This window comes from Lottia gigantea (assembly GCF_000327385.1).
Source record: "Lottia gigantea unplaced genomic scaffold LOTGIsca_29, whole genome shotgun sequence".
NCBI lineage: Eukaryota > Metazoa > Mollusca > Gastropoda > Lottiidae > Lottia > Lottia gigantea.
Window position 1 is genome coordinate 2,163,166 of NW_008708943.1, and position 27,931 is coordinate 2,191,096.

The window sequence follows — 27,931 nt, forward strand, 5'->3', positions numbered from 1 at the left end:
TTCAGGTTCAGATTTTAGGGCTGCTCCTCTGAATCTTAAAAAAAATCTGACACACAGTTTATATCGACTTGAATGTTTAAGGTTTTGGATTTACAATTTGGAAGGTTTGATCTGGAAAGTCATCAAAACTGTAACTATGACTACCTGCAAATTCACGACGGAGGGTCAGCTTCATCTCATATGATTGGTAAATTCTGTGGAAACACGCCTCCCAATGGTGGTAGCGTCAATAGTACTCATAACCAACTCTATCTCTGGTTTTATTCTGATGGGTCTGTAGCAGGGCAAGGTTTCAGTGCCAGCTGGACTTCAGGAGATCCATGTAAGTTTTGATTTTGTTTTTTAGATATTTTTCAGTAAAAAGATTTTCAAGGACTGTATCATTCTGATCAATATGACCAGATTCAGCAACATGAATATGAATTTTGAAGATTACGTTACTTGCCGAGGAATCATGATTATTTTAGTGTTACAATCATCTTTAGCTTTAAGCTCTTCAGCTTTATTAACCAATCAAAAATTGTTCTTTTATTCTGTATTATATTCAAGTTTAAAAAAAAATGAAACAAAATGGACCTTATGGTTTATTTTGTATCTAATTTATGTTGTAATCTATTATGGTCATATTTTGATTTCAGCTTGTGGAGGAAGATTAACTGCTGATCATGGATCTATAAATAGCCCTGGTTACCCTGGTGACTATCCTCATAATCGGGACTGTGCGTGGACTGTGGCTGTAGCTCCTGGGAAGAAAATTATATTTACGTTTGCCACATTAGCCTTAGAACATCATCCGAACTGTTCCTATGATTACCTGCAGGTTCGTAGCCAATAAAATTCTGTACTTTTCCTTCTAGATATCTTAACTTGCCATTTTTCAACTTTTCGTTGTGACAATTATTATTTAAACCAATGATATCTCTTTAAATCATGATGGTGTTTCTTTGCAAAAAAAAATTTTGTCATTCATCTGCAACTATATGCACTTTTGAAAAATTCTTTCAAAATCACTGGTCCTTACATCAGTCTATTTATAAAACAAATTTATTTGAAGATGGAAAATGCAAAGAGAAAGTGAATAGGCTATGTAGTACTACCATATAGTTTTAGTGATAAAATGGCGAAGTACCAAATGAAGATATTTTAGATCATTATGTATTTTGTGTAAATTCAGATTCGAGATGGTGAACTAGACACATCAGATTTGTTACAGACCTACTGTAGTTCATCTAACCCATCTCCTGTTACCACCACTGGTCCATATGCTACAGTCATGTTTCATTCTGATAGAAGTTTAAGTGATCGAGGATTTCATATAACATACGCTTCTATAACAGGTTTGTTATTCTTTAGCCTTTAGTGTTTTAACCTCAATGTGATTTGTAAGTATTTTGGCCTCAGTCTGATTTGTTAGTATTTAAACTCCAGTCTGATTTGTTGATAATTTGACCTCAGCCTGATTTGTTAGTAATTTGACCTCAGCCTGATTTGTTAGTAATTTGACCTCAGCCTGATTTGTTAGTAATTTGACCTCAGTCTGATTTGTTAGTAATTTGACCTAAGTCTGATTTCTTATTAGTAATTTGACCTCAGTCTGATTTCTTATTAGTAATTTGACCTCAGTCTAATTTCTTAGTATTTTGACCTCAGCCTGATTTCTTAGTAATTTGACCTCAGTCTAATTTGTTAGTATTTAAACCTCAGTCTGATTTGTTAGTATTTAAATCTGTCTGATTTGCTAGTATTTAAACCTCAGTCTGATTTGTTAGTATTTAAGTCTCAGTCTGATTTGTTGTCCTATTTTATTTCATAGCAAGAATTGATTCTAAAAACCTAATGAAACAGCAAGCATTTGTATAGGCTACATACAATCATTATAGTGACATCCTAAAGAACTCAAATTAAACAGATTAGTACAAAATTTATATTTGGTCTTTATTTCTTTAACAATTATGGACTTGTTTATGTTAAATCTGATTTGGATGTGCACAGCTATCTTTACTTGATTAAACTTATGTATTTTGTACAGCTGGAGCACAATGTGGAGGTCAGTTAACAGAAGATGAAGGCATAATTATATCACCAAACTATCCAAACGCTTACAGTCATAACGCCCAGTGTGTGTGGACAATCCGAGTAACACCAGGTGATACTGTCAGTCTAACGTTCACCAACATGGATTTAGAAACACACAGCTCTTGTAGATATGATTATGTTGAGGTAAGTAAATGTTTCTTTCCTCTTCCAATGATCCAGTTTGCAAGTTCTCTGCGTAACTCTGCTTTCTTCTGTAGATCTAGTACTTTTATAAGTTTTTGTGTGTCAATTTCTATCTTTATATAGGTAAGAGATGGTCGTGAACAAACATCACCAGTATTAGGTAAATATTGTGGTAATGATGTCCCAGCTGTATTGACCAGTACCAGTAATCTCATGTGGATAATGTTCAGATCTGATGCTTCTCAGCGTGGTAGTGGATTTAGAGCTACATATACTGCAGGTACTCTTTATTTTCATTTTCAACAATGTCAACATCTTCCTCGGGCACAGAAACAATTCAAAACAGTGCATAAAACTTTAACCAGTGATTGTTGTTCCATTAAGCTGTGTCTATATATCGTACTCAGAATCATCCAAATTGAACAAATCCAACTATTGGACCAACTACCAACAATTACTTGGTTTGCAGCATCTGCTGGAAGCGATCGTTAACTTGTCATCTACCAACAAACCAGCTAAATGCCTTTTAAAGACTTAACTCTGTTATTGATGTGTTTCAGCTTGTGGTGGAACATTCACTGATACAACAGGAAGTATATCATCACCATCCTATCCTAGCAGTTATAACCATAATAAAGAATGTATATATATCATTAACCAACCGGAAGGCTATCGTGTTAGTCTCACATTTACAGGTTTTGATGTTGAAGGTCCCAACAGACAAGGAAATTGTAATTTTGATTATTTAGAGGTTTGTAAGAAGAAAATTTTAGTTTGTTCTCTTTAGATTGTCGTAACTAAGTCTTTGTCAATTTATTTTTGTTTTTTTTCCTGTGTCTGTTTTGATAAATCTTTCTCAAAGTTCTAATATGTTGTAATTTATGCTGTCAGACTGGTGTCTAGTTGCTAAGAACCTTTAAGATCCTCATAATTATTGATTGATAAACGGATAAAAAATATTGCCCAATCAGATATGTTGAATCATATAGTTTGGAGACATATACGTTTGTACAAACTGGCCCATGGTTCAAAAAATGTATTTCACTGGTCTTCGTAAGTCCAATCATGAGCCGAGAAGTAGGAACCTCTATTCAATTTATTTCATTTCACAAATTGAATTTTGATGTATTATGAGGTATGTTTTTATATCAGATTAGAGATGGAGGTTCAGCTGATTCGGCTCTAGTGGGTAAATTTTGTGGAGCAGAAACCCCAGCTGATCAGACGACAACTGGTAATATGATGTGGATTAAGTTTAAAACAGATGGTAGTATTAGTAATACTGGTTTCCAGGCTACCTTTACTCGAGAACTAGCTTGTAAGCATTATTTAATGTGGTCATTATGTCTTAAATATTTATATTGCCCGGCAGAAGGGGTTTATGGTATTGTATACATCTGTACATGTTGTAATCGTGTTTTTGGCTGACTTTGCCTGATTTATTTATTATATTGGTCCCAAATATGATGTTTATCTGCTGAACTGAAACACTGAGACAAAAACAAAAGACAAAAGATCTAGAATAAATAAAGATATAAATTATTACATGATATTTGTTTTTCTCTTTACAGCTTGTGGTGGAAGTTTAACTGATTTAACTGGATCCTTGACAAGTCCTGGCCACCCTAATTCTTACCCTCACGGAGCAAACTGTACCTGGCACATCTCTGTTACCCCTGGTTACGTCATCCGACTAACATTTCACTCATTCAGTATCGAGGAAAATCAGCCCAACTGTCGGTATGATGCTGTACAGATTTATGATGGTTCAGCTGTAAATGGCAACAACAGTCTTGGAAGGTAAGTATCAAATCCCATTTACAAACGTGCTTGACTGAGCCCAACAAATCAAAGATCCAAACCAATTTTGGTACCCACTTTGGATGCTGGGCTTAAGCTGTTTTCTCATTTCTGCCATTGGAATCTGAATTGACTTTTGATTAACAGTTGGCAATTTTGTATCAGTCAATATTATTACATTATATTATTATATAAGGTCATCATTGATGAACCATATGTGGGCATCAATAATATTTTCTGCAAAGTCGAATACGTAGGTAAAATTTTGCAGATATTTGAAAATATCAATGCCTTTACCATAAATTAGGCTAGCTAGTGGACAGAATATTGGAGAACAAAAGTTACTATCTTTCAGTCAGTTACAATGATATTTGATCCAGTGTTTAATTTTATATTTATAGATTCTGTGGATCAGGTCGACCCCCAGTATTAACGACCTCAGATAATGTCATGACTGTTATCTTCCAATCAGATGCCAGTCTGGCTCATTCTGGTTTTCAGGCATCATACGTGGCTCTTAATGTCAGTACTTGTAAGTTTTTTACTCAGTATTACTAGTAGAAATTATCAATTTGAGATATGAAGGCTACTATGACAAGGACTTGACAAAGGAAATGTCAGGCCTTTAAGAACTCAATGATGAGAAACTTGAAACCAGGGATCCCAAAGCCAGTCCAGTCTCATTCTTGGTCCCTGTAGAAATGCTACAATCAGTACATTGTAATCAACAGACGTAAACTTTTTCCATTCTTAATTTCAGTATGCGGCTCAACATTAACCGATAACACTGGAGTTATAACTAGTCCCAACTACCCTGGTAACTACCCACATCAACGAGAATGTACCTGGACAATAACAGTATCCGAGGGCAAACAGATTCTTCTCAATATCACTGATTTTAATATGGAAAGACATTCTTCTTGTAACTATGACTACCTTGAGATTAGGTGAGTTGTTGTCACTGAATGTTTGTAACATGCCAAGATGTGCAACGCTAAAATTTCCACTCATATTATCTCAGGATTTGAGATGTATTCTGAATTGAGAAAATAAGATTCTGTAGAAATGTAATGTTTTGTTTCTAAAAACCAGATTTGAAATGTACATACAATACTATTTATAAAACAGATACATCACAAAGTTTAGCTCAGCATTTTTGAAAAATATGCAAAATTGAATTTCATTTCAAATTTATCAAAAACTTAAGAACTCAATACTCAGTGGAAGTGCAGTTATTTTGATAACAGTAAATTCATTTCAGAAATGGTGGATTTGCCACCTCACCACTAGTAGGAAAGTATTGTGGTACCACAGTAGATAATATTATTGTATCTCATAGTAATAGAATGTGGATACGATTTAAAACTGATGTTAGTCGATCAGCTCGTGGATTTAGATTGAGCTATGATGGAACAGCTACAGGTATTTATAATTCTTCCAGAGGAATGTACACAAGGCAATGTGGCCCCTACCACATCAGAAAAAACTCTTACAGGAGTTTGGAGGAGGGGAATATGGCCTTGTCATAGGAGACTGGAATTTTCTCATTCGAATTACAATTCAGTAGATAAAACATTGGACCCTCTATGGTATGTAATTCAAAGTATGGTACTATAAATGCTGATAATATTACCAAATCCATCTGAATATTAACCCAGAGTTTAGCCATGTCTGGTGCTTGTATATCCTACTTGACAATAGCACTACAGAGGGGCCCTGTTTGATTAGAACTAAGAGTAACAGGATGTGAAAGTAAATAAGACCATCAATTGATGTTTATTTATATATTTGTCAAAAGACCCAAGATTATGATAGATTGGTATTACCAGAGAATCAAAGAAGCTCTGATAATTTTGGAAGAGAATCAATTGATATAAAACCTTGTACTTTTGTAGGATGTGGAGCTGATTTAAGTACTCCAACTGGAAGTTTTATATCACCCAACTATCCCATGCCGTACGCTCATAACTCAGAATGTTTCTGGACAATAACCGTATCACAGGGCAACACAATCTTCCTGTCATTCATAGATTTTAACATGGAATCTCATCAAAGATGTAATTATGATTATTTACAGGTCAGTCTTTTTCATAAATTTTGCTTTGTGATGTTGTACAGATAGTATTATAATATTAGTTTGATATCAAGTTGCACAAAGAGCAATGCTCAGCCTTGTTTTCGAGAGACAGAAGGCCCCTTTCAAAAAATCTTATGACTAATTTTTGTTGCAAGTTTTGTCCAATGTAGAATTCAACATTATGTACCCTTCCAAGTTATATCTTACTGCTTAGTTAATATTTGATGTTAATGTTATGTAATTAGGTCCGAGAAGGAAGCTCTGTAGGAGAAGATAGAGGTAGATTCTGTGGTACATCCATACCAGCTCCTGTACAATCTAAAACCAATAAGCTGTGGATCAAATATCGAACTGATCGCAGTATTGGAGGCCGTGGTTTTCAGGCTTTCTATTCTACTAGTATGTATTGTCACTGTTTTAATTTAATTGTATTACACAAACCTCCACAGTCAGTTGAAAATCAGAATAGTGCAATAAGAAGCTTTTTTCAGATACTATGAACTGGCCAGAACGTCTCTCACTGAGTTTATTTAAATCTGTTAAGTTTAAAATTTGACCCGCTTTTTTTCTCCAACCTATACCTGATGTTAGATAGATCCTTTCCATTTTAGCAAGTTAGCCATTCATGTCCACAAAATACAATAAAATCAACAGCCCTGCTCTCTAATTCCGTTTAAATGATTTCATTTATATTTCAGATTGTAATACGCGATTAAGTGGACATAATGGAGTGATCGAGAGTCCAAACTTTCCCAACTCTTACGCCCACCAACGTAACTGTACCTACATCGTAGAAACTACACAAGGCAACAAGATTAATGCTACATTCTCACACTTTGACCTTGAAACCCATTCCAGCTGTAGGTTTGATTATGTGAAGGTAAGTAAAAAATAGATTCTGGGGGTTAAACCAGGCTGAGAATTGAAGGAACTTTTCTGAGCCATAGTAAACGTGCTGAACTAGAACTCGACTGGAAGTTCCTCAGAACAGTCTAGTCAAAGTAATATCTCCCTGTGTTGACCGGTATAATGATCATTATCAGACAACACTTCACTTAAAGATTGAATTGTGATTTAGATATAGTTGTCCTTGGTCCATACCCAATTCCTATGAGTAGAAGAGATCAAATCATGATAAAGTAGAATAACCATTTAAATTTCCATAGGTAATTCTTACTTTCACCACTATTTCATTACTTCTTGACAAAGTTTACATTATATTTTTGATATCAGGTAAAGGATGGATCAACACCAACCTCGAATGTGATAGGAACATATTGTGGATCAGCTATACCACCGTCTATAGCTACAACTGGTAATCAACTATCTTTAAACTTCATCACTGATAACTCAATATCTGGTAATGGATTCAGAATGGAATGGATTACTGATGGTAAGAATCGATAAACGACAAATTTTTTGTAATGAATTACAAAATTATGCCATAACTTCTTTCTTCTTTAGAGAATTTGTACAAGAACGTGATGATGGACTCTTGGATAGACTGTGCATGTGATGGTAGATCATTGGACTCTTGATGTCATTTGCTTAGATAGCTGAAAACATCGTGGTTGAGGTTTCTAATCTATGTCAAGTCTTAAGATGTTGATTTTAAAATATGTGGTATATCTCAATTCCTATTCAACTCAACTTTATTCGGGTCTATATAATCTGAGAGAGAGGTTTATAAGGGACTGTATAGTGCAGTTAGTAAGAGCCTTGTCAAACAATGGTGGTAGTGGGTTCTATCTGGTGTTGCGCCTCTTGTTTACTATTCTATATGTGAGTGATAACCACACACTCCATATTTCTATCTGCAGGTTGTGGTGGGGAATACTATACCAACACTGGAACATTCACCAGTCCTAACTATCCCAATGCCTATCCTGGTCGACGTGTCTGTATCTGGAAGATCACCGTGCCAACAGGATCCTCCATTAAACTTACTATTAATCCTTTCGACTTGGAGACCCATACCAATTGTAACTATGATGTTTTGGATGTAAGTAGACCTATAGTATAATCATTAGCAGTCAATAAATCCAGAATATCTGAAAATCCAAACTCTGTCTTATACCTTGACATCATAAGACACTTGTATCAGGGAAGCTTGTCATTTGATTAGATTGTACATTAGTGAATACAGCCAATCAAAGCCCTTGAAATGTGAAGATGCATCAGAATATCTTCCATTTGTGATCATATATAAACAGGCTTTAAAACTGACTGGCATTCATAGGGCCTATATTGTTCGAGGAGATCTTCAAAAACTAAGCAGCAGTAATGCTGGGTATTTGACAATAATGGAATTGTCAGGCTCCTTCAGGTTATTTCTTATCTAGATAAGTTGTATATAAGTAGGGTGTAAAACTCTTTGACAAAATTTTTCCAGATTTATGGTGGAGCAGACGATACAGCACCGCGTTTGGCTCATCTCTGTCACCAGCAGTCATCAGCTCAAGTTCTTCAGACTACAGGCAATACAATGTTTGTACGATTTAAATCTGATAATACTGTAGCAGGAAATGGTTTCAGTGCATCATGGGAGACTCAGACTGGAGGCAAGTAACATCATTTATTGATATGTTGTACTGACGGGTAGATCGAGAAGTTTTTATTAATCAAATTGTTTCTTAGTTATCGTGACTGGAAGTTTTTGTAATTGTTGTGTATTTATTCCATTTTTTTAGTCAAAATAAGAGACGAATACAGCCAAGCAGAGCCCTAGACAGAGAGACAAATAACAATATTATTTGCAGTGTTTCTGTGTTTGCTATTGTACAATCCAATCTCTATCATGTTCAGGTATTAGATGGAATTTCATAATACTTTGCAATTGTGAAGATCCTCTCTCTAGAGCTATTGTATTCATAAGGTACATTTTGCCACTTTATCAAATCATTGAAACTTAATTAAAGATATTGGATATAAGTGTATATTGTGATATTTTGCAGGTTGTGGTGGTAACTATAGCACACCAACTGGTACACTTGTGTCTAAAAATTACCCAAATAACTACCCTCATAATACAGACTGTCGTTGGTTAATAACCGTAGCCGAGAACAGACCAGTCGCTATAACTTTTGAAGATTTTGATGTGGAAGGAAGCAGTAACTGTACTTATGATTATGTTGCGGTAAGTTTTAAGGCTGGAAGAATTCTCCTGAAATGATATTAGTTTTTTGTCCTGGGCAAGAAAAATAAAATGTTGAAATTTCTGGATTTTTGTATTTTAATGCAGCCCTATTCAGTGGAGTTTTTGCATCAAGTGAGGTGGCCGAGCATGGGCCATAAAAATTTCTATGGGGGGCCACAGTCCATTCTTTCACTATGTAAAATAATAAAAACAAGCTCCTGTGAATTACAATGATACGTATATTATAGATATATGATGGACCTGGTACAACTTATAATCAGATAGTTAGACATTGTGGTACATCATTACCTAGTCCTACAGTTTATAGATCTTCTAATAACCAGGTTTATGTTGTAATGAGATCAGATGCTTCAGTCAGTGCTCGTGGGTTCAAAGCTAGTTACATCACTGGTAAAGATTTTACTTCTAAGATTTACTGGATGGGTCCATGTTGTAGGCCAGAGCTTGTATAGGAGAATATCTCTTATAACACCCTACATAAAAAATATAATTTCGTCTTTATCTTCCTGTTCCTGTAATGTGGTTTTTAATTTTTTTTCCATACCAATGAAACATTGATGGAAAGCTTAAAATTTGTTAGATAGACAAATAGTTTTAGATTCATCTCTCTTATATAATGGGTTTGCCCACATTGCTCCTTTTGTCCTTAGTCAAAAATTGGAATTCTTAGTCTTGCAAACCAGTAGTTTGATGTGGATGCTACATCCAGTGCTTATGAGAGTAGGTCTGGTGTCATTTTTCAACCCATTATTAATCCCCTAAATTAAATTTAAACATGTTTTTATTTTAGGATGTGGAGGAATCAAGAATGCTGAAACAGATGGATTTATTACCTCCCCTAACTATCCTCAGAATTACGACAGTCAAGCCAACTGTACCTGGTTAATTCAAGCTCAACATAATAGTAAGTGGAAACCATGGACGAATGATCAGACCCTTCCTCATTTGATCAAATTTGGAATATTATTGTAAACAGAACAAAATGGTGGCTTGAAACACATCTATATGGAGAAGTGTAGCCTACTCTATATAGAATTTAAACATTATCCTGTGTTCAATGACAATATATAAAAATAATACTTATATAATTTTGTTCTCGCATTTGATAAGATTTTAGTGATTATTTATAATAATGCTTATGTAATTTTCATTCCAAGGTGATAGAGTAACCTTGACCTTCACTCACCTGGATACAGAAAGTCGTGGCAGTGATTGTAACCATGACTACATCCGTGTATTGGATGGAAATGACATGAATTCACCAGAACTGGGAACATATTGTGGAACGAGTGTTCCAGCTGCCATTACATCCCAGGGTTCAGCACTCTTTGTTATTTTCATCACTGATTCTTCGGTACAGAAAACAGGATTTAGAGCAACTTACACCAAATCTACCCAATGTGAGTTACTGTATAATTGCATATAATACACATACCTTCTTACACAGTAAATTGGTGAAAAATCATCCTCTGGATTGTATTTAGACACCTTTTTTAGGTCACATCTATATCACAAATTTACCATGAACTTCCATACAATTGAAAATGAATTATGGATAAAGCAACAAACATGGCAGTATATGTGGACGTGGACTTCAGGCTTTCAATGCTACCAGTATTATTAGATTATTTAGATATATAGATTTTATTTTATCATTACAATTTGGTCACTGCATCTGGTTGAATAAAATGCAAGTAGGTAGTGCCAGTAAAATAGGTTAATTCAACATGGTTTTGATTTCAGCTTGTGGAGGAAGTTATACTGCTCAGAGTGGTTCATTCTCTAGTCCAGCTTATCCGAATAGTTATCCTATCAACACTGAATGTGTCTGGACAATCCAGTCTTCTCCTGGCAACAGTATCTTGATTGCTTTCAGGTAATAATTTTGTGCTTCTAACTTTGGTTTATTCATTTAATGTCACGTTCATGCAATGGTTGTCTCATAAACTTTCAAATGGTAGTCTTGGGTTGTGAATAAATCTACTTTCTCATTATTATGGTTGTTATATGGGTATAGATAATCTAGGATAGAGGTTTGGCCATGAACTGGCTTTTACAAGAGCCAAAATACTGAATTGTTCATCTGGTATGCTATATGTGTATTGTCTTTCCCATTATCTTAGTCTTATAGCTCTTGTTTATTCTTCTAGTGTGTTTGGTCTTGAGTCAAGTAGTGGTTGTCAGAATGATTATGTAGAGATACGACAAGGTAGTTCTTCTGGTAATCTGATTGGAAGATATTGTGGCTCGTCAACTCCAGCTAATATTACATCCAGTAACGGAGCATGGATTAAATTCCGATCTAATTCTGACTCTACTGGTGTTGGTTTTATGGGAACTTTCAATACAAGTATGATTTTTTTTTGTCTTTTTCCAATTCAAGTGTATATTATACTCTAAGCTCTACATTGTTTTGCTTAGCTACTTTCAGGGCCATACACAATGCTGAGTAACAGTATCTGGGCTTTGTAAAAAAAAATTTTTGCATTGTCTGGTATATGGGAAAAAGTGTCTGCACAGCCTACAGATTTGGGCCCTTTTTCTCCAACCTGACAACATTAAAAATCCTTAGACAGGCAAATTGTCACTTTTGTTCTGGCTCCTTATTCTCAAAATGGTCCTAGTGCTGTATATCCTATTAACAATGGTAAAAGATAAGACCTAGGACATCCTAGCCCTAACATCTTTCCGAGAATAGGCGGCCTGGTAATTTTATTCTTTATGCACTACCTGTCATTGTCAATATTTATTGTATCAGTTGATTAAGTTACTGAACATAAAGCATAAGGTGTAAAGCTCCATCTTATTACCTACCTTTGTTTTGTAGTATATGGTGGAGAGCTGACTGGAAATACTGGACAAATCGCCTCACCCAATTATCCAGGCCAATACCCTCATGCTGTAGATTATACATGGAGAGTTACTGTTCCTGTTCTCTATCGAATCCGAGTAACGTTAACTATGCTGGATATAGAAAATCCACGAAGGGGAGTGTGTTTTTATGATTATCTTAAGGTAATTAGAACTTTAATCAAAATTAGAATAGTAGTCACATTTATAATCTGATTAAAATATCAAACTTCTTCAATTGTGATCCCTGACTTTTTAAAGGCCTTGGTTCACCATTTTAGCAGCTGATTTAGGTCTTTAAAATAATTATGTAGATAGTCTTCAGAAGTACTAAAAGTGCAAGAAAATCACACAATCCCTTCAAATGTACTTCAAACTAGAAATTTTCGTATTCTATAGATGTCTTTTCTATAAATGGCAGAGTATCTAGAAAAGATGAGTCGTCATTTTAACTTTCAAACAAAGATAACCCTGGACATATGTCTTTTTGACTTTTGGCTGTGAACACTATCACTGATTAACTTAGCTAAGAAATTCCTGTTTCTGAGACTAAGGTACGATTGGTTAACGTTTGGCAAATCTGTCCCTTTAAATTATTGTTGTCGTTCTTAGATTTTAGATGGAGGAGCAACTGATAGTCCTGAGTTAGTTAGATACTGTGGTAGTACTTTACCGATCAGTTCAGTTATTACTACCTCCAATCAAATGCAAGTTGTATTCCACACTGATTATTCTTCAAGTGGAAATGGATTTTTATTAAGATGGACAGCAACTTCTGACGTACAACCTGGTACAACTACTATTACACCATCATCTACTCAATGTAAGAATATTTCATTCTTCCATCACTCTGTTCTCATTTACTGGGTTTTTCAATTCCTTGTTTTATGTAGATGCTAGGTAGTACCTGTGTAATTGTCAATCGGATTCAGTGATGTAAGATGGAGTGGTAGATTTAGAAAATTGAATTGGTTAATAAATCCAGACCCTCTGTGCTACAGACTGTGTTCTTCTAGATCCTCAATAGTTTGAAACTCATGTTTTTCCCTTAATAAACACTTCAAGTCTGTCTTCGATTGTCCATTAATGCGCATGAAAGTAGGACATAAATTTCGTTTCCTTTAAAAACTTTGTGTAATATATAGGCCTAATAGTTAATAATATGATAGTTAAATGAATACTAAAATCTTTGTTTGATAAGAAAGTTTGTTCCTATCTAAGATATGATATTACCTTGTATAAAAGAGCTTCTTATTAACTTATTTCAGTACCAGGATGTGGTGGAACATTATATGCTGCAGACGCAGCCCAAAGTTTACAATCACCAGGTTATCCTAATGGCTATGGTAATAGATTGAACTGTATCTGGGTGGTCAATGCACCAGTAGGTCACCGTATTGCTGTCAATATCACCAATATAGATCTGGAATCACATGGTGTCTGTTCTTATGATTCAGTTTCATTCTTTGATGGTATGTAATGTTATGAATATTTTGGAAATTAAAAGGGATTTATATGATGCTAACACTGGAGAGGGTTAATGCAGTCGTTATGAAGGTTAATTTGAAGAATGTTCAAGAGGGCTGTGGTTAGACCCTCACTGAAGTGGCTATATAAAAAATTAAAGCTGATAAGAATAAAAACGGAATGAAAGTTTGGTCTAGTATAAGACTTCTGATGAATTCATCCTGAATTGCCTGAAGAGAAAGTTGCCAATAATTCATGAAGAAAATTGTATAAGCACTGGGGAAAGCATCACGTTAATGAAATGAAACAAACCAATGCCATTGGGTTACAGATGGAAACTGAAATAGCATAGGCTTAAACATCTGTTCTGTAATAATTTACCCTCATTGTACATGGTCTTGCCTTTCCTCATTAATAAAGTGGACGCAAAACTAGATTTGATTTGACAGTAACAAAATTTTTTTACAAATGAGCTATTTTGATACATACATATTCATATTAATAGAAAGTTTGCGTGCATGATAATTTTCCAGAGAAAGTTAAAGGATGTCAAATAGATGATTGTCATACTATGTTCACCCTTGTAGAGAAAATTAGTAATTTATTCAAGAATGGACACCAATTTCTGATTATTTACAGGTTCAAGTATCAGTAGAAGTAATTTAGGTAATTACTGTGGTCGGCAGACGAATACCAACATTATATACTCTACTACCAATGTCTTAACTATTAGATTTAAAACGGACAGCTCAGTCAATAAAACAGGTTTTTCACTCAATTATATGACTGGTAGGTCTACCTTTTCAGTACATTTATCCAGGTGATAGATAGCTCAGTTGTTTATAAGGAATGGGATGAAAGCTGTCACTGTGCAAGCTCTCAGAAGCACTGGCTGGGGCTATTGTTCTTAATGATCGAGTCATTTGGATAAGAGGGGTTGAAAGCTGACTCTAGCCTTGGATGCTGCCTGACCTTTACATGATTCATCATCTCCTAGCAGACGACAATACAACTTGCTGCTGATTGAGATCTAGAGTACTAAGGATCTTATGATATCGTTGCCTTATGTTGATATATTGAGCTCCTATCTTGACTGGTTTGTGGTATTGAAGTCTATTCAAATCTGATGTATCCATGACTTCGGGTACAAATATGCATTTATGTGTAAAAGTAAGGTCTGAATTTTATATTCAATCTTCTGCTTAGCTTATATCTTACGTTTTTCATTTTAATTCATATTTAGTTTTTGAAATGTTCTAATAAATGTAGGAATTTCTATAAAATTTGAAATAATTAAAATTGTTTTGTAGCTTGTGGTGGAGTTATTACAACAGAAACTATCGGAGTTATAAAATCACCAAGTTACCCTGGTAACTATCCAGCCAATCAGAACTGTTCTTGGTCAGTTAGAGTACGAAATGGTAGAACAGTTGGGGTCACATTTAACTCTACTTTCAATTTACCAGGAAATGACTATGTATTGGTAATTATTGTAAATTTATTTATGTAAAATATGAATCAGAAGCTTGACTTTTAGAATTTATTTTGACCTACCTTTTGGATTCTGTTACATGATTTCAACAAGATGTGTATAATATATATCCTGAAATCTCTGCTAATTAATGCACATTAATATAATCAGTTCGTGTCAACTTTTTATTTGATATTTTGTGATGATATATTTTCATAATACAATTGCTTTTTTTTCAGTTACTAAATGGAGGCAACTCAAATTCTCCACCTCTGGGCAATGGAACTGATCGTTCAGGAAATGGTCGTTACCAAGGTAACACAGCACCAAGAAACCTGGAAACCAGTAGCAACCAACTTTACGTCAACTTTGTTTCTGATGCGTCTACATCCGGCTCTGGATTTTCATTTGTATTTTCCGAAGTTCAAGTGACATGCGGAGGTCGGCTGACCTTGACCAACAGCATCAGAAGTGGATATTTCACGTCACCAAACTATCCTTCCAATTATCCTCACAACGTGGACTGTGAATGGGTCATTCTAGTTGTAGGCAATGAAAGAGTTCAAATTGATTTTGAAGATTCGTTTAGTATTGAGAACCATGCAAGGTAAGTCATTGTGGTAAACCAGATTTTGTACCCTCTAATCAAAAATATATCACCACCTTTATGCAACTTTTCAATCTATTTCTTGTCGACCTTAGGCAAACTATTATTCATAAACAGATTTGACTCTGAGATTATCCTGTCTAATTGCAGGTGTAATTATGATTTTGTTGAGTTCCGTGATGGTGGAACTCAGAATTCAGCCTTGATTAACAATCAGAGATACTGTGGTAACACGGCTCCTGGTACGATCAGGTCTACAGGAAATGTAATGTATGCTAGATTCCGTACAGACAATAGCGTACCTAGAGTTGGTTTTAAAGTTAGATACTCAATAGGTAGGTCTTATGTTCTTGTGTATTTGGTAAATTTGGAAATATCTTTACTCTTACATTTCTCCTATAACATAATGTTTGTTGGATTGTTGACTGCTATTTGATTAGGTAAAATGAGTTTGCACCACCTCGGAACCAAAAGTTTGTTATGTATCAAGAAATGCTTTTGACTGATGTATTGTCACCTCTTATCACTTCATTTCTGCAAATAACCTTTACATAATACTCACTTTTATTTTTAATTACCATAGCAACGTGTGGTGGAACAATCAGTGGAGACAGTGGAGTCATCAAATCACCAAACTATCCCAGTAACTATGACAACAGTGCCAATTGTGAATGGTATGTTCGAGCGTCTGTTGGTCATTATATAACCTTCACCTTCACGGCCTTCAATCTGGAATCATCCACCAACTGTCGAAATGATTATTTACAGATTCGAGATGGCATCAACTCTACAGGTATGACTTATGTTCAGTTGTTTTGAAATTACTGCTGGTCTGCTTCAACTTTTTTAACTCTTACCATGTCTGTTGGCCAGTTGTGAGCGACCTTTGAAATCTGAACACAATTTCCAAAAGAGTACTGATATTTATATGGACATGATAAATTGCAAAATTGCTTGTATATCAAATTATGTTCTATCAGTAACTGTGAAGTAATATTGGGTCAAAAACAGACTAAGAAATACAAATTACTCCTTGAAATGAATATTAAAGTCTAGTTAAAAACATTCAGGTGCAGTGTTAGCAACAAAATGTGGTACCAGCCTTCCATCACCTATAGACACATCTGATAGCTATGCCTATGTTAAATTTAAAACTAATTCAGCTACTGTTGCCAGTGGATTCAGTATCAGTTTCCAAGCTAGTGTAGAAGGTAGGATTATTACTTATTTCACCTTTTATAGGTCCTGAAGCTTCAGAATCTCATTTGAACTGTTTATATACAAGGATGTTCTCATACAAAAGCCTGCTGTGATACTCTGATTCTCCTCCTCATCAGATGTTCACACCATGCAGCTTATGGATAACCAGGATCCAAGATCACAGACATGAGTTTTGGTCAAGGAAAACCTGATGAATAAAGTCCATGAAATACATGATATGGATATATTATTAGCAATCAGGTATATTAGCCTTCTTGATACTCCTAAACAGACTACAAAATGGAATATTTTGCATGACCATTCATTATCTGTTGTTATAATTTCAGTCTGCGGTGGTGATCTTACGACCTCTTCTGGAACATTTACTTCTCCAAATTTCCCTGGGCAATATGCTCACTCTAGAGTGTGTACATGGAAAATACGAGTTCAGAGTGGAAGGCGGGTTTCTCTACGATTTAATTCATTCCAATTAGAAGATTCAAGGTCATGTAGCTATGATTATGTTCAGGTAAGTTGACATGAAGGGAAGTAACTTTTGTTACTAATCCAGACCACAATATGACAATAACTAGTATTTATATTGACAGCATACATTGAACATACATTGTACCACATTGTATACATTGTACCACATTGTATAGGATTATTAGATAATACGTATTACAGTAATATTATCTTAAAAGAGTTTGCCTGTCTAACCGAAGCACTCTTGCTATTTCAGGTAAAGAATGGAATATTGTCAGACAGTCCCTCAATTGGAAAATATTGTGGTGACCAACCACCTGAAGTCACAGAATCGTCTAGTAACACCATGACCGTGGTCTTCCGAACAGACGCATCACAATCTAACGGTGGATTCTCAGCTTCATACTCTTCTGAAAATGAGGCTTGTAAGTGTACAATTCAGGCACCTGTTTCTCAATTCCTGTTTCTCAATTCACGCACCTGTTTCTCAATCTAACAATTATAATTTGTCTTTATTGTAATAGTTTACAAGAGAAAAATCAACTAACAACAAAATTTGATTTTAAGATATTTTGAGAAGCGAGGTCTAGTTTTTCTCTCTCTATTTCTTGGTATTTGTTTGAATGAGGTTTTTGGTTTAAATGTCACTATTCCTATTATTATGTTCTTTATGTTCTAAGCTTATCTATGAAAAGGTGATAGTTATCGCAAATTTTGAATGAAGAAAGACTAACAAAATTATTGTGAGATGGAAGTTCATATTTTAATCAATCTCTGACAGTTGTATTTAGACATATTATTTTAGTTCCTGGGCAAATGATATATAATATCTGTTTCAGCTTGTGGTGGACGTATAACTACCCCTGGAAACCTAACCTCACCAGGCTATCTGGAAAATGGAAACTATACCAATAGTCTGGATTGTCAGTGGCTACTCGTTAATCCCTCCATCTTTAATTCTTCAATTAAAGTGAAAGTAAACGATCTAGCGTTGGAACATAGTCGTGGTACAAGATGTATATTTGATGTCTTAGAAATCAGAGAGGGTAAGCATAGTTTACCATATTCCCTTTTCAACGGAAGATATATATATATATTCATAGACTTGTATCTTCCTCTTTAGCATAGGTTGGTATGGCTTTGATAATAAGATACAGCCAGAGTGTCATCCATAATCTTAAATTTAAGAGATTTACATGCTAGGTCTATAAAGCAGAGAATGTAATATTGATTGCTCAAGTGAATGACTTAGTCAGATTGCAATAAAAGTATTTTGCCTGTAATTGACAAATTTAAATTAAAGGAAATGCTTTAATGTTATTTTGAATGAAAATCTTTTTATTGGGGCAAATTAACTTTTATCCAAATCGGCATGACTTTCAAGCAATTTAAAGACTAATTTAAATTATTATTAATTTATGTACGACAACAGGTAACGATCAGACAGGACAGTTGTTAGAGAGTTTCTGTGGTAACAACACAATACCTAAACCAGTTGTCTCCCCTGCTTCATCACTATGGATACGATTTAAAACTGATACATCTATAGTTGATAGAGGTTTTGATATTGATTTTAATTTTACTAGTAAGTTTTTTTTTACATTTAGCACCTGCTATGTAGACTTGGTGATATCTTAAGTATCTCCTATTGATCTTGTATTTAGAAATCTGATTGGTTTGATATCAGCACACCATAGTCATAAGATATAAACATTGGCTCACAAAATAGCATTATTGATGTGTTATTGCAATTCACATGATTACAATCTTCATTATTGTATATGAGCAGTTATGAGGGAGTTATTTTTTTGCTTTGTGATGTATTCATACGCTGTATTATGACGTGACAAACTACAGTACATGCATATCCAAAATTAAACACCTGTTAGCGTAACAATGAAGAGAGCGATATTAGAAATGTATAAGGGCTACAAAAATCTTCCAAAGAATTTGTCGTATGTGTAGAATTTTTCATTTAGAAATACCATGCTTACAAATTGATCGTAAGATTTTTGTGGAACAAAACCATAATTTCTGTTGATTATTTGTAGGTTGTGGAGGTATTATAACAGCTAGTAGAGGTGTCATCAGTAGTCCCAACTTCCCTAATGATTATGATCACAATGATGCTTGTGCCTGGAAAATCTTGGCTCCAACAGGCACCAGAATCAGGGTAAGTGTAGTGCTTAAAAACATTTAGATGTGCTAGCCAACGTTGGTTATTTCAACTTGTTAAAATTTTCAAAATTGACTTTTTACTACCTAACAACATGACTTATTACTGCAATTTTTATAACCTGTTATTGTTAATGATTTTAGATTTAAAAAAAGCAGTTTTAAATATTGATAACATAACAGTTGCAAAATTAATTTTATATATTCTATATTGGGCTTTGGAATAGATTTTTGTGGTAGATTATTTTGAGTGCAACTATTTGCTAATCAGTTTAATCAACAATAAAGTTAACTGACTGGAACTACTCTTTATTTTAGATTAAATTCAACAATATGTCTATCGAGGCTCACTCAGGGTGTCGGTATGATTATGTTGAGTTATTTAACGGAGGTAATACAGACTCGCCATCTATCGGTAAATTCTGTGGAGAAACAGCACCAGAGGAGTTCCGATCTCAGAGTAACTCTATAAGAATTGTCTTCCAATCGGACATCAGTGTCACTCATTCTGGTTTCAGACTTGAGTACTCCTTTGAAACAGAAGGTAAACTTTGTCTCTTAATTTCATTCAGAGTGAAAAAAAATTAGCTTAGATTTTGCCTAATATAAATTTTCATTCCCCAGGCATTTTTTTAAAGGGAGACTACTTAAACTGTACTTGTACTCTCTTATTTCAGACATTTTATATATTTCATAGATACAGACTGTATATATTTGGTGAGATAGTATAGCTTGGCCTAATATCTATGTTTTTGTTCTTCTCCTTTTCCAAGGAATTCAAATTGATATCAAATTGATCATGTTATGTTTTTAGGTTGTGGTGGTTTACTACATGGTAACTCTGGATACATTGCGTCTCCCAACCACCCGGCAGTTTACCCAGACAATACAGAATGTGTGTGGGATATCAATGTAGATGTTGGCTATACAGTCATTTTGAATTTTAATTCACCTTTTGAAATGGAGAGTTCTGGAGGATGTCGCTATGATTACGTTCAGGTATGTATGTTAAGAGTTTTCAGTAGTAATTTATTATAAGTAACTGCTTGATTATTGCGGGTTTGTGTCAACTTCCAAAATTATTGTGATTTTACATTGATTTCAAATGAATCAAATCTCAGGAAAATGTTCAATGAAAAATGTCTTTATTTGTTGAAATAAACAAAAGTTAAAGTATAAATGATGAACTTTTAATCATTACTATAAGTACTTTTTTGCTGTCTAATTCTTCATCTCAGATCACCACACTGCAATCAGTTCTGTGGTCATGTCTGTCTTAGTTTAACTGTGGAGTCAAATAGTTGAGCCACCCATGAAAAAATGTCAGCCCTTTCCTGAAACCTATGCCCTGTAGGTCTGTAATCTTTTCTATTTTATAAACTAGGTGGGTGACAGTCTGTCCAATAGAACGCTAGTAACAATGGGAAAATATTGTAACCAAGATCCCCCAGCTAATATTACATCATCTCTTAATCGATTGGTTGTTAAATTTAGAAGCGATTCTTCCCAACATCATTCTGGTTTCTCAGCTAACTGGACAGTGGGTAAGTTTCTGTTCATAGATGTTAAAATGGTATCTTTGACAGTAGCAGTTTGTTGGCAAGTTGGTTTAATTACCTGAAGGTCATGGTTTCGGTGTCAGATTATACGTTGGATATTGAACCTATTTAGAAAACTTCTAAACAGTTGTCCTGATAAGAAATGAGGATCTTCTTGGACCCAGATTTTACTATGAGAAAACACAGTGCCTAGATATTTAGACCATCTGGTAGACGATATCCATAGAATGTAGTTTTACCCCTGTAGATGGATGTTTGTATTCAATGCCTTCTTTTATGTGATATTGCACTTGTAGATATACTTTTGGAATTCCTTAATTTACAGGCTGTGGAGGAATGTTCTCAGGAGAAGGTGGAAGAATAGTGTCTCCTGGCTTCCCTGAACCGTACGCCAACAATCTCAACTGTCTCTACAATATTGCTGTTGATCCCCAAAAATTTATCACTCTCACTTTTGACAGACGTAACTTTGATATAGAAGGTGAATAAGATTGTAATTTTTGTTAAAGATGTTGTATATGGGGAGTCTGGGATAGATTTTTTAAAACTTAATGGAAGGTAAACAGCGGTGAGGTGTGCATTATTATATGCCTGTGATATACCACACCTGTCAGTTTATTAATACCATTGGGCTGTTTTAACTGTTTGGACAATCTACAAATCCACAGGCATTTTGCTGGGCAAGGAATATTTATTATGCAAGAAGTATACACAGTGTGGTATCACAAACTAGTGTAAACACATTCTATTGTATAAATTATGTCAATTTAAGGGATTGATTCATATTTAGCCTTGGTTTTTTTCAAACATGGGATGTTCCCAGCTTTGCCCTATCTTACTTTTGGTGTAGGAGCGAAATAAATAAATGCAAAAACTTAACAAGTCACTATACAAGTTAATACTTGTCTGATGTCTGTTGTGGATATAGTAACGTTTGAAATAAAAGATAACTTGTAGACAGTGGAACCCATTGTACAGTTTTCGATAATTTATATATGTATATACCTATATTGCAGCTGGTAGAGGTTCGATTCTGTGTAGGTATGATTCAGTAGCAGTGTATGCTGGTAATGATACGTCAGGTAGAAGACTGGGTAAATGGTGTGGTAAGACAGCGCCTCAACCCGTCTCAGCACTGGGTAACATGGTGATGACCTTTGAAACTGATAGAAGTGTGGTGGCTGCTGGATTTAGAGCCACATACAGAGCAGAAGGTTGGTCAATGAATTCTATAAAAATCAGTACCAGCAAAGCAATTCCGCTAACTAAAAATCTCGTCCCAGGCATGACAAACTCAAGAACAATAATTGTATAATAGTCAAATGAGAGATATCATCAAGTATTTTGAAAAGAGAAAGCATGGACTACCTTGTGCACAGTAAAGTCTTCACTAAGAGTTTGAATGTTGTAGCAAATATTTAAAAACGATCTTGGAATGACATTTTTTGTCACAATGTTGTACTGATGTTTTGTTTTTTAGCCTGTGGAGGAGTGTTTACTAGCCCTTTTGGTGTAATTCGAACACCCACCCATCCTTCCAGTTACCATAACAACGCAAATTGTACATGGAGTATTACAGTACAACCTAATAGAATTATATCACTGAAGTAGGTTTTTATTTTGCTTATGTAAATTGCTATATATAATGCTTCCAAAATAGTCTATTGGTTTTAAATTTGTTGAAAATTCAGATGTGATGTATGGATGGGATATCGACACATTTTCACCATGAATAAAGGCAAATTAGGTATCGTTACAAAGCTGAACAGTAAATGAGTCCATCAAGACGCTACCAGATGTCCCTGTGCGCCACATAGTCACAGAGTACAATCAAGAGGTAGACTTAAGTTACAGAGTTGTGCGAAGACAGAAAGCCTATCATGTGGAGGACAGGGACACTGTAGAATATTTATCAGGCAACTATATTATTTGTAAGTTACAAGATGTTGTCGAAAATTAGGAATAATTGGTTATTTTCAGGTTCCTTTCATTCGATATAGAAGCTCACAGTCTTTGTCGGTACGATTACGTTGAAGTTCGCGATGGACAAAATACGACAGCTCCTCTGATTGGTCGATATTGTGGATCACAACGTCCAGACTTTGTACGAACCACAAGTAATAAGATGTTCATTAATTTTGTAACTGATAGTTCAATAACAAAAGGTGGCTTTTCAGCAACATACAGAACTACTTATGGTATGATTTATGTCTGTTTTTTTTTTTATAAATACATAATTATAAGCCCATGTTCAAGCACGATGTCATACTCATATATGACACTCATTTTTTACCTACTACAGACAACACATTGTCGCATCATCAGTTGATACTAGCTGAGATACTGTTAAATAGAACAATTTTGTAAGAATGAAAAACATCATGATATTAAATACAGTCTTGCATGGCATTCTTGGGTATTTTTTTTTTCGATATACTTATGATCATAGGTCAACCTCGAATGGCTACCAAAGTGGATGAACTTTTAAGACACAGGAAAACAGATGAATCAACTTACTTTTTCTACTTGGCACTCTGACATCTTTAATTCATTTCGACAATGGTTGTTATGACAATTATAGGAGCCTGTTTCACAAAATTTGAACTGGTATGCAATCAAGATTTTAAGAAATACAAGATAATGATTATGAAGGTTTAGGAATAATAAATTATTATTAGCTATGTTGTTAAATTTATAGTCAATGTAAGGGATTGATCAATCAAATGACTGGAAAATTTATCTTAAGTTAGGGTTTTTTTTTAACTCCATCCGTTTTGGTTTAGGGCAAGCACAGGGTTGTGGAGGTACATTGAACCAGACCAGTGGATCGTTAACATCAGTTGATAGTGATGGAGATGGAACATATGAGAATAATCTAGATTGTAAATGGTTGATCATAGCTGGAGATAATAAAGTGGTGGAATTCTCCGTTACTGGGCTAGATATAGAAAATAATACTGTATGTCGATATGATTACTTAGCTGTAAGTATGCCCAATTAGAATCTTAACACTTACGAGCTGATTGAACTTAATTTCAGCTTACTGATTAAACTTAATTTCAGCTTACTGATTGAACTTAATTTCAGCTTACTGATTGAACTTAATTACAGCTTACTGATTAAACTTAATTTCAGCTTACTGATTGAACTTAATTTCATCTTACTGATTGAACTTAATTACAGCTTACTGATTAAACTTAATTTCATCCTACTGATTGAACTTAATTACAGCTTACTGATTAAACTTAATTTCAGCTTACTGATTGAACTTAATTTTATCTTACTAATTGAACTTAATTTCAGCTGTCAGAACTTGATTTCAGCTAATGAAACTTAAATTTAGCTAATGGAACTTAAGTTGAGCTGATGGAATTTTATGTCATCTGATGGAACTTAATTTCAGTCAGCTGATGGAATTTAATTTCTATTAATAGAATTTAATTTCTGATGATGATGGAACTTAGTTTCAGATAATGGAATTTAATTTTAGCTGATGGAATTTAATTTCAGCTTACTGATGGAACTTAATTTCAGCTGTTGGAACTTGATTTTCAGATAATGGATCTTAACTTTTAGTTGATGGAACTTAATCTCAATTTCTAATGATGGAACTTAATCTCAATTTCTAATGATGGAACTTAATCTCAATTTCTAATGATGGAACTTAATCTCAATTTCTAATGATGGAACTTAATCTCAATTTCTAATGATGGAACTTAATCTCAATTTCTAATGATGGAACTTAATCTTAATTTCTAATGATGGAACTTAATCTCAATTTCTAATGATGGAACTTAATCTCAATTTCTAATGATGGAACTTAATCTTAATTTCCAATGATGGAACTTAATCTTAATTTCAGCTTACTAATGGAACTTAATTTCAGATGATAGAACTTAATTTCAGCTTACTAATGGGACTTAATCTCAGAGTTGATTTTAGCTATTGGAACTTAGACTCATCTGGAACTTAATGTCATGCTGATGGAACTTAATTTCAGCTTACTAATGGAACTTAATCTCAGAGTTGATTTTAGCTATTGGAACTTAGACTCACCTGGAACTTAATGTTATGCTGATGGAACTTAATTTCAGCTACTGAGATCACTTTTCAAGATGCAAATCTGAAGTAATACAATAATTGATACAACTTAAATCTGAAAGATTTTTGATTGACATGACATTACAGCCACATTTTACAGATCTTTTTTGTAATTCCCCTGAACAGAAAACAGGTTTACACAGCTAATAGGATGACAACAGAATTCTTTGGAATCTATGATATCAAATATCACTGCTAGATCATCATTGATGTAAGAATGATAAAGGTTTATTTCGATTGTTGTAGATCTATGATGGTATGACTAGTAGAGATCCTCTGATTGGTAAATATTGTGGTAATACTGTACCACAGACAATAACGGCTTCTTCAAATTTCCTGTTTGTACGATTTTACACCGATAACAGTATAGTTAAAGCAGGTTTTAATGCCACTTACACACAGAAACCAGGTAGGTTTAATAGCGGTAAAATCAGTGAGAAAGTAAGGGAGAAACAAAGGAAAAAGGATAACTATTTTCCAGCTGGTCTTTGGAGAAATCTCATTGATTTTTACTTGATCATCCATACCACATTGATGACTTGAATGATAAAGAAAGTTGACTTATTCCAGGACATTATGGCTCTGTTGGAAACATTGATTTTATTCATTATATTTATTTATTTCGTCACTAGGTACACGTGAAATCCAGGTGATTTAATATGTATTTTGTATTTTTGCAGCTCTCTGTGGAGGAACCTTAATAGCAACTAATGTGAGTCAAATGATAAGTTCACCTAATTATCCCAGTCCATCAAGTCGAGGTGGCAGATGTCGCTGGATGATTGACTCTGGAGCCAGAAATAAGAAAGTCAGACTACAATTCAATGCCATTAATTTGATTAACGACCCTAATTGTGCCACGGAGTATGTGCAGTTCAGAGACTATCCTATGGTAAGTAGTTTGATTTTAAAACTTTTAAAATATTTGTGACATTGTCATGTCTTCTATTTTAGCCCCTTTGTTCATCAGCATTCAATTGAAAAATGGCCGACGTGGGGATCCTCTGGATGAAAATTCCCAAATTTTTTGTCAGTACTCCAGTTACCTGACATTCTACTATGAAGTTATATATTTGTAGGGTGTGAACGGGCAGACTATTCATTATTGTGGTTCAACAGTTCCAACCACAAGTTACGATTCTAAAGGCCGTACTATAGCTGTGGATTATAACATACCTTCAAGGTCAAGGTCACCTGGTTTCCAATTGACCTATCAACTCGCAGGTAGGACATGTATCGCTATTTTTTTTTTAAAGATCTCTTAATTCAGAGAAAGAAGAGATCTGATCAAAGGATTGGTTATTTCTTCGAGGATATTATGCTTGAGTGGACTGAAAGTGTTCACTGTTTAATTTTAAAATGGAGTATTGCCCACTTCCAATGCTTTTCTATTTTCGTGTACAGGCCGTAGCACATGAGGCTTTGGTGTCTTGTCCCATCCAAACAAAAATATGATTTTTAATGTCCTTTCCTCCATAACCCTCTTTAGAAAGTAACTGGAGACTTATTCCACAAAGACACTTTATGAGTCTTACAGTTTTTATATGGAACAATTTTTATATTCTAGATTGTAATCAGAACTTCACTGGAGAAAATGGACAGATCTTTAGTCCTGGTTTTCCAGGTCGTTATCCAACAAATGCTTATTGTTTAATACGTATAACTGCCCCGACTGGACGTTCTGTTTCCTTATATTTTAATCAATTTTATATTGAACGACATTCCACGTGTAGATTTGATTATCTAGAAGTAAGTAGCTGTTATTTTCATAAGCCCAAACACTTAATTCAACAAGGAACAAAAACGAGGATGTAATGGTGTCAAGTATCAACGCAAAAATAGAAATTATGGCCAAAAGAAAAATATTTTTGCAGAAGTGGCAGCGAAGCATGTATTAAAGTAGCTGAATTTTGTGTAATTGCTGTATTGTTACAAAGAACCACTTGATTTCTAAATGATTAAATGGCTATTGTAGTAAGAAGTAATAAAAATGTTCAAATATCTTCAAATAAAAAAGTATAAAAAAAGATTTCTGTATTATTTAAAGTTTGTGAATAAAATGTCCAGTGTGGTGTTTCAGGTACATAATGGAACAAGAGAAACTAATACTACAGTTAGTAAACTCTGTGGTAATACCTTACCAGATCCTATCTTTATATCAACCAATCAGATTTTACTTAAATTTGTCACCGATAGTTCTGTTACTCATACAGGATATGACATCACATATACCTCAACAACTGCAGGTTTGTTTGATTTTTTTAAATTCCAGAGTATGATCCTCTCTCATCGTCTAATGGAATTTTATACTCTTGATTTCCAGATTTTTAAATTTTTGTGGACATTCACTTTCTTTTGGTGGTTTGAAACTATGCATCACTTATTACTTTCAGTAATTTTCAGTTTAAAATGATTTTCAAATTTAGAAATATGAACAACAATCTTTATTCCAGGTCTTGGTTGTGGTGGCAAATTATCAGGGATATCAGGAAGTTTGACTAGTCCAGGTTTTCCAGGAAATTATTCTGATGTCCAGACATGTCAGTGGTCAATAGATGTTCCAAATCGTAGAACTATAACTCTACGATTTGCCACTCTGAGTGTGATTGGGGTAACAGACTGTACTAATAACTATGTAGCTGTGTACAATGGACCCAATTCAGGATCTCCCTTATTTGGACGTTACTGTGGTGATGTAAGTGTAGATATTAAATTCTATCTGTGATGTTTGCATTGTATTCTTGACCTTCTATTCACGTGT

General features: G+C 34.4%; 1 protein-coding gene across 1 annotated transcript; it reads left to right on the top strand.

The window, feature by feature from the left end:
* Window positions 1–640: 640 nt before the first annotated feature.
* LOTGIDRAFT_71188 (hypothetical protein) lies at window positions 641–27,862 on the top strand (the record flags this gene model as incomplete). The annotated part of the gene is made up of 51 exons (XM_009056713.1): window positions 641–820; window positions 1,175–1,337; window positions 2,030–2,220; window positions 2,344–2,500; window positions 2,781–2,971; window positions 3,373–3,538; window positions 3,753–4,020; window positions 4,422–4,552; window positions 4,781–4,967; window positions 5,282–5,442; window positions 5,916–6,097; window positions 6,343–6,496; window positions 6,796–6,977; window positions 7,331–7,490; window positions 7,918–8,099; window positions 8,490–8,662; window positions 8,706–8,707; window positions 9,052–9,233; window positions 9,482–9,644; window positions 10,045–10,158; window positions 10,412–10,654; window positions 10,998–11,130; window positions 11,405–11,604; window positions 12,082–12,269; window positions 12,717–12,894; window positions 13,373–13,580; window positions 14,218–14,360; window positions 14,882–15,054; window positions 15,282–15,649; window positions 15,800–15,984; window positions 16,233–16,442; window positions 16,720–16,860; window positions 17,197–17,378; window positions 17,592–17,760; window positions 18,175–18,390; window positions 18,768–18,920; window positions 19,387–19,508; window positions 19,829–20,054; window positions 20,325–20,509; window positions 20,895–21,054; window positions 21,395–21,550; window positions 22,095–22,283; window positions 22,550–22,676; window positions 23,050–23,267; window positions 23,853–24,052; window positions 25,417–25,579; window positions 25,851–26,062; window positions 26,250–26,394; window positions 26,738–26,919; window positions 27,251–27,416; window positions 27,624–27,862. Coding segments are annotated over 51 exons (9,069 nt in total), but the record flags the coding sequence as incomplete, so codon positions are not given.
* Between the last annotated feature and the right edge of the window lie 69 nt (window positions 27,863–27,931).